We start from the raw sequence: 12,822 nt of genomic DNA, 5'->3' as shown, positions 1-12,822 counted from the left end.
ACCTATTTACGGGTATTCTCCCAAGTCTAAATTAAACTGTTTAAAAACAATAATAAATGCAGCCCTAAGATCAGCCTTGGGAGCCTATCGAACCACACCAGTAAACAACTTAGTACTAGAATCTGAAACAAACACAATAGAACAAAAACGAAACTTCCTTACAGCCAAATTAAGTAAAAATATCCTTTTCGCCCACGACACCCATATAACTAAACTAATAAAGCCACACAAAGGAATATACAAATACCCTAGTACCATAGACAGAATAATCAAATCATGCAACCATCTATCCCTCCCATTTCTCCTATCCGAACCAGTAAATGTAAAAAATTTAATATGACGACCATATATAAAGCTATCGATACTAGTCTGTCATCTCATAATAAACAAAATACCCCTGCAACAACCTACCAACAACTTTTCAGGTCCTTACAATCCTCTTACCCACGACACAATTTTGTATATACTGACGGTTCTAACGCTGATGGTATATCTGGATTCAGTATTACTGATGAAAATAACCTTTTAAAATCCGGTCTACTTCCAATGTACTCTTCCTCCTACACGAGCGAGATCATTGCCATCCTAGAAGCCACAAAACTTTGTCAAGAAAAGTCGGGAAAACACGCAATCTGCACTGACTCCCTCTCCTCCCTTAACTCGATTAAACCACAATAAACACTCCTACTATATAACATCAATAAGAAACATCCTAACCAAAAACTTCCCCAAAATAAGCCTTATTTGGATTCCTAGCCACATAGGAATAAAAGGTAACGAAACTGCTGACTCATTTGCCAAACTTACCCTTCAATCCCCCTTTATATACACCCCTAACTACAATTTTACTGACATCGCTCGCCACCTAAAAGAATGCTCAGACAACGAACTGATAGACACCTTGGAAAAATCATCTCCTTGGAGCAAACTTGTATAACCCCCAACATTCCCACACAAATACGAAATGAATAGAAGACACCAAATTATCATCAACAGAATACGACTTGGACACACCAAGTTCACCAACGCGCATTACATTGATAAAAACCTTTCCTCTATCTGCCCCATGTGCAACAACAACCCAATAACCCTAACCCATATTTATACCCGTTACTCGTAGACTAAAAGGGTATATTAGATTCGTGCAAAAGTATGTAACAGGTAGAAGGAAGCGTTTCCGACCCTATAAACTATATATATTCTTGATCAGGATCACTAGCCGAGTCGATCTAGCCATGTCCGTCTGTCCGTCTGTCTGTCCGTCTCTCCGTCTGTCTGTCTGTATGAACGCTGAGATCTCGGAAACTACCAAAGCTAGAGGGTTGAGATTTCCCACACATATTCTTGGGCTTCTTACGCAGCGCAAGTTTATTTCAGCCGAGTGCCACGCCCCCTCTAACGCCCACAATCGCCCACTAACGATTTTAAAATGTGTCTGGCGCCCACACCTTTAAAGATTTCCGAGAAGTATAAATGCAATTTTGTTGTGCATATTTAAACCTATCGAAATGTAGAAGACATTTTTCAAATCGGATCACTCACTAAAAAGTTATACGCAATCAAAATTTATATATCTATCTCCCTCGCACTTCCTTTAGCTGAGTTACGTTTATTAAATAGTCGGGACACCAACCCGAGTACAGCGTTCGCACTCCTTTTAGCTGAGTGACGGGTATTAGATAGTCGGGACACCAGCCCGACTATAGCGTTCTCTCTTGTTTTTTCCTCATTTCCCGCCCTTACTCTCCAAAGAACCGCATCGTTCAACTCCCAAAACCCTATCCACATTATCTCAAATCCTAATTTAATCAATACCCAGAAAATAATACACTTCCTTAATAATTGCAACATACTATATAAAATATAAAAAAAATCTGTAAAATATAATAAAAAATATATAGACTCATTATTGCCACATCCAACTAGTGTCTCACGAAACATCGGAGCACTTTATGAATTTCATTTTAGTGAAATTAAAAAAGCAATAATAAATTGTAAGGCATTTGGATATAGCATTACCTCTGATATTTGGACAAACGATTTTTTTAAAGAATCGTACATATCCCTGACGATGCATTACATAATAGAAGGAAACCTTAAAAAAGCGCTTGCTGGCAGTAAAATCGATGAAGGGAGTCCCTTGTACCGGTAAGAATTATAAAATTTGTATAGTTACTTTGGTTTTAATCAGGGAACGTAACTGTTATAAGTTTTATTTTAAAAATCACACTTTAACAGTTATTTTCTGATTTGAAAAGTAAAACTCAAAGAATAACTGTTATTTTTTGAGTTTTATAATAAAAGTTGACAAATAACAGTTATTCGTCGTGATCAAAAATAAAACTCAAACTTGATTTATGGCGATTTTGTGGGTAAACAAAATTTAAAAAAAAATATAGGTATAAAATATGCGCGGTTGCCTTTTTTAACAAATTTTTTGTAAGTTATAAAAAGCACGGGTATCATGTTTTTTTTTAATTATTTCATTTTTTCAAAAATGTCAAGGGAATAACTGTTATTCATAAAAATCAAAAAATAACAGTTATTTTTTGAGTTTTATTATAAAAATCAAAAAATAAAAATCATTACGGATTTGTAAACTACAATGGCTAATAAAAATTGTGGTGTATTTAAAAAATTTTTAGGACCCTTCTAAGTGCGTGATTTTTTTGTATGAAAAATTTACAATAACAGTTATTTTTGTTCCCTGGTTTTAATATTAACAAAATTTTTATCTTAGGTGATAAAATAGAAAAATAGAACAAAATATAAAGTATTCTGGTCGATTTTCGATGCGATTTGTCGGTGGATGCCCCAATAATTGTTACAGACCGAGGATCTGACATGAAAGCTGTATTCAGTGGATTAAATACTTTAAATTGTGTTAACCACTTAGTACACAATGTTGTTGGAAAAGTGGTCAACCAGGTCCCTGAACTGATGGAAATGGTAGATCGCTGCAGCAAAATTGTTAAATATTTCAAGAAATCAGGAGAAAACAGCAGCCTAAAATGTACTTTGAAAACCTACTGTCCTACTCGATGGAATACGATATATAATCTTTTCCAATCAGTTGAGATTAATTGGATGGAAATTACACATATATTAATGGAGAAAAATCCAATAAGTAGGATGCAGAACATTAACTTAGCCAACTTAAGTGCATTGGTTAGCCTTTTAGCTTCATATGAAAACTGTTCGAAAATACTAGAGAGCAACAGTTATCCTACGTTGCATCTTACTTTTCCCCACATTAACAATTTGGAAAATTGCGAGTAGTGCTGCATCTGAACGTGCTTTTTCAATAGCCAAAAATGTAAAATGTATAATTGTAGCTGTCATTACTGGCATTAGAACAATATTCACTCACATTCATTGAAAGTTGTACAGGAAAACTTGCACTTATTTTTAGAATGAATGATTCATTTGACCCTTTGGATGCATTCATGAAGGCCTTTATGACGAATCGTAGTCGGGCGGACCTGGGTAGGTCTTTAAAGTGCCTACCCTCAAGTCAGGCGTGTCAAGCGACCCGTGCCCACTGACTTTCAGGTTTGCAGCTGAGGGGTAAATTCAGATGTGTTTTAACGGAGCCTTTCCAGGGCCGGGCAACCCTGGGTCGGAAGTGGCCTTGTCGTGGCTTTGGGGCGGAGTCACGGTCGACTTTTTCATAGAGCCCCAACAACCCTCAGGCCCGCCGCGCTTGCCTGGTCGAGCAACGCGGGCGATTATGTATTGAAAATGAAACCTAACACCGTAGCTTCGGACCTCACGGGGGAGGTTAAACCCCAAACCGATTCCGCTACTATCGAGGAAGGGCCGCGAACACCCAGCCAGGGTGCTCCGGCTCCGATGGGAACGGAAGGGGCTGCTAGGACCAGCACCCCACTAGACACCAAGAACAACTACCCACACAACAGCGGAACCCACCCGGCTGGCAAGGCAGCCACTGTTACGCATCAGCAGCGCAAGGCCAAGGTCAGCCGGGCTCGCTTTATTCTCGGCAAGATGGCCAAAAATGAGGCAGAGGGCAAGACTGACCAGCGCGATGCGGAGGACAAGACTCAATGCCTCGCGGAGATCGCAGACTTCGAGGAATTCATGAGGACGCGCCCGGAGGCCACTGAAACCAACACAAAGAGGGACCGCTAGCACGAGGCAAGCGTGAGCGCACCCAAACGGGCCAAAGACGCTCAGGGGAGGCCAGGACCGACCTCCTTTGTGAAGAAGGCAAAAAAGTTTAGCGACGTAGCCAGAGACAGCCTCGCGATGGCACTGGTGGACGACTTGCACGACGACGGACGCCTGCTGTCGGAGAAGTGGGAGGAGATCGAGGTCAAGGTGGCCGACATGGTAGCTGAAAGGCTATCAGCCGTGCCAAACGGTCCGATCCCCTCCTTCGACTCGTCGGACATGGTCGGGGACACCGGGCTATCAAGTGCGATGACTCGTTCTAAAGGTCCTTCCTGGCGGAATGCATAGCCAAGATTGGGGAATGCATAGCCAGGGAGATTCCAAGGACTCAGAGTAGAAAAGAAGATGAAGACGAACCAGCCGTTCCTCTTCCTCATCAACCAGCGCTGCCTGCCGCAGCTTGAGAAGGCCGACTACACCATCCGGTATGGCCTACGGCAGAGCCGGATGTTGTTCTCGAGGAGGTCGACGACACCAACAAGCTGTTGGATGACGTATTCATCGACGACAAGGCCCCAGACGTAAGGAATATTGACATAGGCTTCGTTCAAGAACCATGGACTCGAGACAGACAAATCTCGGGTCTAACACAACAAGGATATACACTCTTTTATACTACTTTATGGTGATAGCCTCAGCCTACATGGCCCATAATGAACCGGCTCCACCTGAGCCAGTCATCAAGCTGCTGCAATGGGCGGAAGACACTAAGACGACCCTGGTGCTCGGATGCGACGCTAACGCGAGGCACACACTTTGGGGAAGCTCAGAAACTAACGAAACTAATTCTAAACAATGCATATAAGGAAACATGAAAGGTTTCATACTCTAACAAGAAAGGAAGTTAACTTCGGCCAGCCGAAGTTTATATACCCTTGCAGGTATGCCTATCTAAAATGTTGTTTTTACATTGTCAAAAATCAAAAAGCCTACTATCTATAAAGTTTTTTCTATTATTTTTTTAATTATTCCTATGGCATCCATAAGATATAGTGGTCCGATCCGGCTCGTTCCGACATATGTACTACCTGCAGTAGAAAGAAGACTTTTGGGAAAGTTTGATCGCGATAGAAAGGGACAGACGGACAGACGGACAAGGCTAGATGGACTCGGCTATTGATGCTGATCAAGAATATATATACTTTATGTAGTCGGAAACGTCTTCTTCACTGCGTTGCAAACATCTGACTGAAATAATAATACCCTCTGTAAGGGTATAAAAACAAGAAAGAACGCTATAGTCGTGTTGTTGTACCGACTATCTTATACCCGTCACTCGGCTAAAGGGAGTGCGAGGGAGATGGATATATACCATTTTTTTGAATGCGTATAACTTTTTATTAAATGGTCCGATTTGAAAAAAGGTGTGGGCGCCAGACACATTTTAAAATCGTTAGTGGGCGATTGTGGGCGTTAGAGGGGGCGTGGCGCTCAACTGAAATAAACTTGCGCTGCGTAGGAGGCCCAAGAAAATGTGTGGAAAATCTCAACCTTCTAGCTTTTGTAGTTTCCGAGATCTCAGCGTTCATACGGAAGGACAGACGGACATGGCTAGATCGACTCGGCTAGTGACCCTGATCAAGAATATATATACTTTATGGGGTCGGAAACGCTTCCTTCTAGCTATTACATACTTTTGCACGAATACAATATACCCTTTCACTCTACGAGTTACTGGTATAACAACACCCTTTATGGTGGACCAAAGATGAACTTGCACGAATGGGGTCGGCAGACGACTCCTATACAACTACTCTACCTAAATACCTAAATACAGCCCCAGCAAGGATTCACGAACATTACAAAACACAAGCTAGTAAAAGTTTGTCGGAAAAGCAGAGTCTCAGGAGATCAAAACTCTGCTGGCCAACCGTCAATAGGAAGAGAACTCGAGAGCTAATAACCAAAAGTAAAAGGATTATTAGAAGGATCGCGGCACTCATCACAGGCCATTGGCCATTGGCACGCAAGCCATGAAGATGGGGCTTCCGTACAACGCTAATTGCAGAAGCTGCAAAGAAACCGACACACAGGAGACACCTGAGCACATAATGTGTCATTGCCCAGCACTAAACCATATCAGGGCGATATACTTCGGGGCGTATCAGCTGGAATCATTGGGAGAAATAGGAAAGCAGAGGATAAGTGCAATCCTAGGCTGGTACTGAAGAGAACGCGGACACAACAATTTACGAGAGTGTGGATTAAAACGGAGCTCAGCTCTACTTGGAGGTCCTCAGAGAGGACCCCACCACTTCTACCTACCTACCTTTTACGATATATACAGCCGACTTACAGTCGACCAAAAAACACATTTTTCATCTTTTTTCATCAGTCTGCCATTTTCTCTGCCATCACTTATCCAATCATACTGATCTGTATGGCAAAGTTAAGCTCTGATCTATTGACTTTAAAATGAAACGAAAACTGGCCCAGTTGGGTAGATATGAGCCGTGATATAGGCAGAAATACGAAAAAAGTACGAAATTTAACATTTTAAACTTTAATAAATATTTTGAATAAAAATGTGCCATCGAAAAAAAAATTAGTGGTATGTTCGTGATCTAGGGCTCTAACACTAACAGAATTTTAATTCAATTACTGTGGAGCATTTTAGCTGTAAATTAGTGTAATCAAATAAGTGGAGTGTTCTTAAGTTTTCCAGAGTTTCACGGCAATTATTTCGTTTTGCTTTCGCATGGCAGCCTTTATCGTACACGTTTAAACATCGTTTGCTTCAACCACTTTTATTTTTGATGTAAGTAAATGTTGAAGTTTTTTTATAGTCCACCGTACGCAGTATGTAAAATTTAAAAAATAACACGTTCACTCTGCATTTAAGGGGTTATATACCTTTTTTGAGCGAAAAAATTGAGGGAACTTTGGATTTTTTTTTGGTGTGTAGCAATTATTTTATGACAGTGAAGTTATTATTTATTAATAGTACATGCTTTTATCGAAACAACAAGCCTTTGTTCTTGAAAAAATATGAATAATTTACGAAGTTATGGCAATTTTTTCGGAACCCTTTTTTTTTATAGCGGCTTGCGGTGACCACGATGGAAGTCCAGCAGGTCAACTTATATCAAAAAACCAAAAATTTTTAGTTAGTATAGTATTATTTCCAGTTCGTGAACGATTATTTTTAAGAATATTTGCTTTTTTCTGCATACAGTAACAATTTTTCCAAAAAGTTGATTTTTCGAGTTCTAAAAATTTTATTAAAAAAATCTGATCTGCGAAATTAAAATTGGCGCATAAAAACTGAATCGTTCACGAACTCGGCACAATCATTACGAATAATTAAAAAAAAAATTGAAGATGATCGATCAAATAGTTCTTGCGCAATCGTGGTCACAGCGAAGGCACTTTTGGAAAAACACGACTTTGAGATAATCGCATTCAAAGTTTTACGTTGACGTTGCAACTATTGAAGTCGAGCGCGGCAAAACGCTGTTTTCTTATCGAACTATTATTCGGATCTGTATGAAAATTTGGGAAGATGTTCTCTAGGGGATATACTTTAGGATTCAGCAAAAAAAAAAATTTCGTTTTTTTGAAAAAAAAAAAAGGTATATAACCCCTTAATCACAAACACAGGATGTCTGAATAAATCAAAATGATCACAAAAAAATCTCGAAACGAACTGACGCACAATTGTGGAAATGACTGATTTAATATACTCTTGTATACTCTAGGTAATACTCTAGTTTACGGTCCTCACCCCCAAAATTTGCGAAAAAATTATCCTCGAAGGACCGCGAATTCTTAATGAAGAAATATAGGCGCGGACTGCCATGGTTCTCTTGTAATCGAATTTTAAAGTTACACACAAAAAAAAACTTGGTAAAATCAACTGTAATAATTGTCAAACAGGCCCCAACCAGCAAAATTGTCAATTCTACTAAGTAAATAGTCATTTCACAACAACAAAATACACACAATTAGCAAAGACACAAACCCAAAGCAAAAATAAAATACACGTAACTATTTTAATAGTTACGTAACTATCTTTGTTGGTCAATTTTACCAAGCAAATTTTTTTGTGTGTACATTAGGGTGGACTATTGACTATTGTGACAGCTATCTGATAAAATACTTCTATAAAACTCAACTGATACAATGGCCGTACTTATATTTAAAGGTTGTTCAGTTTCTGATTAACCCTCATCCGAGTATTTTAGCATTAGAAGTGTCAAGTTATTAAAATAATCGTTGTAATCCCGGGAGAGGTGGACTCTCTGTTGTGTGCTAAAGTTTAGTGCATCAAGCATATGTAAACCAATTCTTAAACTTTTTATTTATTAATTTATTTCGCCAACAGACTTCATGTCTGTTGTTATGTCTTGTCTAGTTACTAAATCTAGAAAAATATAATAACAGGGCCTTCTTATTGCTATCTCTGCATGATAAATGCTAGACTATTGAAGAGATATAAAGCTCTGTAAATAGGCTCATTTAGAGCGAAATTTGTTGTGTGTGGGATAGAAAGAGGTTCAGCAGTTCATAGAGCTAATAATAGGATAGGCTAATAATATTTAGCAAAATAGGGCAATGTCTGTCTGTCTGTCTGTCTGTCTGTCTGTCTGTCTGTCTGTCTGTCTGTCTGTCTGTCTGTCTGTCTGTCTGGCTGTCTGTCTGTCTGTCTGTCTGTCTGTCTGTCTGTCTGTCTGTCTGTCTGTCTGTCTGTCTGTCTGTCTGTCTGTCTGTCTGTCTGTCTGTCTGTCTGTCTGTCTGTCTGTCTGTCTGTCTGTCTGTCTGTCTGTCTGTCTGTCTGTCTGTCTGTCTGTCTGTCTGTCTGTCTGTCTGTCTGTCTGTCTGTCTGTCTGTCTGTCTGTCTGTCTGTCTGTCTGTCTGTCTGTCTGTCTGTCTGTCTGTCTGTCTGTCTGTCTGTCTGTCTGTCTGTCTGTCTGTCTGTCTGTCTGTCTGTCTGTCTGTCTGTCTGTCTGTCTGTCTGTCTGTCTGTCTGTCTGTCTGTCTGTCTGTCTGTCTGTCTGTCTGTCTGTCTGTCTGTCTGTCTGTCTGTCTGTCTGTCTGTCTGTCTGTCTGTCTGTCTGTCTGTCTGTCTGTCTGTCTGTCTGTCTGTCTGTCTGTCTGTCTGTCTGTCTGTCTGTCTGTCTGTCTGTCTGTCTGTCTGTCTGTCTGTCTGTCTGTCTGTCTGTCTGTCTGTCTGTCTGTCTGTCTGTCTGTCTGTCTGTCTGTCTGTCTGTCTGTCTGTCTGTCTGTCTGTCTGTCTGTCTGTCTGTCTGTCTGTCTGTCTGTCTGTCTGTCTGTCTGTCTGTCTGTCTGTCTGTCTGTCTGTCTGTCTGTCTGTCTGTCTGTCTGTCTGTCTGTCTGTCTGTCTGTCTGTCTGTCTGTCTGTCTGTCTGTCTGTCTGTCTGTCTGTCTGTCTGTCTGTCTGTCTGTCTGTCTGTCTGTCTGTCTGTCTGTCTGTCTGTCTGTCTGTCTGTCTGTCTGTCTGTCTGTCTGTCTGTCTGTCTGTCTGTCTGTCTGTCTGTCTGTCTGTCTGTCTGTCTGTCTGTCTGTCTGTCTGTCTGTCTGTCTGTCTGTCTGTCTGTCTGTCTGTCTGTCTGTCTGTCTGTCTGTCTGTCTGTCTGTCTGTCTGTCTGTCTGTCTGTCTGTCTGTCTGTCTGTCTGTCTGTCTGTCTGTCTGTCTGTCTGTCTGTCTGTCTGTCTGTCTGTCTGTCTGTCTGTCTGTCTGTCTGTCTGTCTGTCTGTCTGTCTGTCTGTCTGTCTGTCTGTCTGTCTGTCTGTCTGTCTGTCTGTCTGTCTGTCTGTCTGTCTGTCTGTCTGTCTGTCTGTCTGTCTGTCTGTCTGTCTGTCTGTCTGTCTGTCTGTCTGTCTGTCTGTCTGTCTGTCTGTCTGTCTGTCTGTCTGTCTGTCTGTCTGTCTGTCTGTCTGTCTGTCTGTCTGTCTGTCTGTCTGTCTGTCTGTCTGTCTGTCTGTCTGTCTGTCTGTCTGTCTGTCTGTCTGTCTGTCTGTCTGTCTGTCTGTCTGTCTGTCTGTCTGTCTGTCTGTCTGTCTGTCTGTCTGTCTGTCTGTCTGTCTGTCTGTCTGTCTGTCTGTCTGTCTGTCTGTCTGTCTGTCTGTCTGTCTGTCTGTCTGTCTGTCTGTCTGTCTGTCTGTCTGTCTGTCTGTCTGTCTGTCTGTCTGTCTGTCTGTCTGTCTGTCTGTCTGTCTGTCTGTCTGTCTGTCTGTCTGTCTGTCTGTCTGTCTGTCTGTCTGTCTGTCTGTCTGTCTGTCTGTCTGTCTGTCTGTCTGTCTGTCTGTCTGTCTGTCTGTCTGTCTGTCTGTCTGTCTGTCTGTCTGTCTGTCTGTCTGTCTGTCTGTCTGTCTGTCTGTCTGTCTGTCTGTCTGTCTGTCTGTCTGTCTGTCTGTCTGTCTGTCTGTCTGTCTGTCTGTCTGTCTGTCTGTCTGTCTGTCTGTCTGTCTGTCTGTCTGTCTGTCTGTCTGTCTGTCTGTCTGTCTGTCTGTCTGTCTGTCTGTCTGTCTGTCTGTCTGTCTGTCTGTCTGTCTGTCTGTCTGTCTGTCTGTCTGTCTGTCTGTCTGTCTGTCTGTCTGTCTGTCTGTCTGTCTGTCTGTCTGTCTGTCTGTCTGTCTGTCTGTCTGTCTGTCTGTCTGTCTGTCTGTCTGTCTGTCTGTCTGTCTGTCTGTCTGTCTGTCTGTCTGTCTGTCTGTCTGTCTGTCTGTCTGTCTGTCTGTCTGTCTGTCTGTCTGTCTGTCTGTCTGTCTGTCTGTCTGTCTGTCTGTCTGTCTGTCTGTCTGTCTGTCTGTCTGTCTGTCTGTCTGTCTGTCTGTCTGTCTGTCTGTCTGTCTGTCTGTCTGTCTGTCTGTATTTCTGTCTGTCTGTCTGTCTGTCTGTCTGTCTGTCTGTCTGTCTGTCTGTCTGTCTGTCTGTCTGTCTGTCTGTCTGTCTGTCTGTCTGTTAATCGGACCATTCGTTAAAAAGTTACGGCGGATCAAAGTTTTTATCTCCATCTCCTTCACACTCCCTTTAGCTGAGTAACGGGTATCTGATAGTCGGGGCACCCTTGTTTTTAAATGTATTCTGTCTTGTTTCTGTCTTTCATAAGTTACTTAATAAAGACTTCACGACGACAGGCGATAATATCGCTTCTTTGCTTGCTGGGTTATAGCCGAGGAACTCGACTACAGCGTTCAATCTTGTTGTTTGATTAATTTACTCAGCAAAAATAAAGATTGATATTACTGTTGTACATTAAAACTCGAGATAAAAACGTGAAAGATTTAGTTTTTAATTGATGTTAATAATTAAATACTAGTAAACTTGTAATATAGAAACTTACTTTGACGTAAATCCGTAGCAAATATATGCCGGGCTGCTATTAGTAGTTCTTTCCTGAGATGAGCAGCTTCCTTGGGACAGTTTCTCATCAAGTTAAGCATACCGCTGGTTACAGATAAAGAGCTGGCGATTACTACTTCCTGAAATAAAAAGGGTAACAACAATTTTAAAAGTTTGTGCTCTATTTCAACCCTCACAAGCACTCTTTTTGTAAAATAATAATAGATCTCGATATTATTAGAAGTATTCTATAGAAGATTTCAGACAGACAGACAGATAATAACAATTTTTCATTTGCAAGCGAACTATCGATTGTGTTTTTTATTATGAATGTGAAGTTCTTTGGCTGGAAAATTTGACTATATTTCGAAAAATAAGTAAGTCCTTAAAAGCAGGATCAAGGACGCGTTGTGTTTATTTTCGTACACATGCCTCATTTTTCTTTCGATCTGCGTTTAAAAGTTTCGCTTCTTATAAAGAACAACAATCCTACAAAATTAAAAAAAAAAAATGGTTTGGTGGCGTATAGTATTGAAACACATCTATTGCAACAAGATAAAGCTCTATATTCGAATGCCTCGACTATTACATACCCTTTACTCAGCTAACCAACTTTAAAGCAAGAATCCACGCAGTGCACAAATGTGAGCTCTAACAGGGACTCGACTATAGAAAGGAAGCTAGCTTCGGCTGGTCGAAGCAGATCATTTAATTAACTTACAAAAACATTAAATTTACTTGCTTAGATGTTAAAACAATCAAAATTTTATCTGCTTTCGTAGTATTTTGGCATTATTTTCTTGATCCTTCCTATGGGAGCTATGTAATATACATAGAAGTCCGAAGAAGAGAATGTAATAAAAATCAACAAAGATATCATTTTTTTACTATCAATTTCCATTTAATTTTCCGACCGTTCCTATGGCAGCTATATGAAACAGTGATCCGATTTTTATACCCCTGAAGAGGGTATTATGATTTCAGTTTGTTTCAGAAATTTGCAACGCAGTGAAGGAGACGTTAGAGTCCGTCTGTCCGTTTCTACGAAAGCTAGTCTCTCAGTTTTTAAGCTATTGGCTTAAAACTTTCCCAAAAGTCTATTGCAGGTAGTATATAAGTCGGAACCAACCGGATCGGACAACTATATCTTATAGCTCCCATAGGAAGGATCGGAAAAAAAAAACTTTTAAAATATTATACCTTCGGTGTTTTTCGATATATTACCTTTTACTCTTGAAGATATTATTTTTTTAATATTTCAGAATTGTGTAGGCAATTCTTTATTGTACCATAAAGTGGCTATTTTTTGTCATATTTGCATT

At 40.6% G+C, this 12,822-nt stretch overlaps 1 protein-coding gene across 13 annotated transcripts in view; it reads right to left on the bottom strand.

Moving 5' to 3' along the window:
- Positions 1–12,822, bottom strand: part of Nipped-A (Transcription-associated protein Nipped-A) — a 520,496-nt gene that overhangs the window by 385,580 nt on the left and 122,094 nt on the right. For all 13 annotated transcript variants that reach the window (XR_011418193.1, XM_070213836.1, XM_070213837.1 and 10 more), the window contains one exon: positions 11,502–11,640. Coding sequence is in view for 12 of the 13 variants with exons in the window: in XM_070213836.1 (XP_070069937.1) it covers positions 11,502–11,640 (139 nt within the window). In the remaining variant the exon portion in view is untranslated. The remainder of the gene's footprint in view (positions 1–11,501; positions 11,641–12,822) is intronic.

The sequence above is a fragment of the Drosophila takahashii genome, chromosome 2R (genome assembly GCF_030179915.1).
Source record: "Drosophila takahashii strain IR98-3 E-12201 chromosome 2R, DtakHiC1v2, whole genome shotgun sequence".
Taxonomy (NCBI): Eukaryota; Metazoa; Arthropoda; class Insecta; order Diptera; family Drosophilidae; genus Drosophila; species Drosophila takahashii.
Note: the sequence above shows the minus strand (reverse complement) of the source record. Positions and strands in the feature narration are given on the sequence as shown.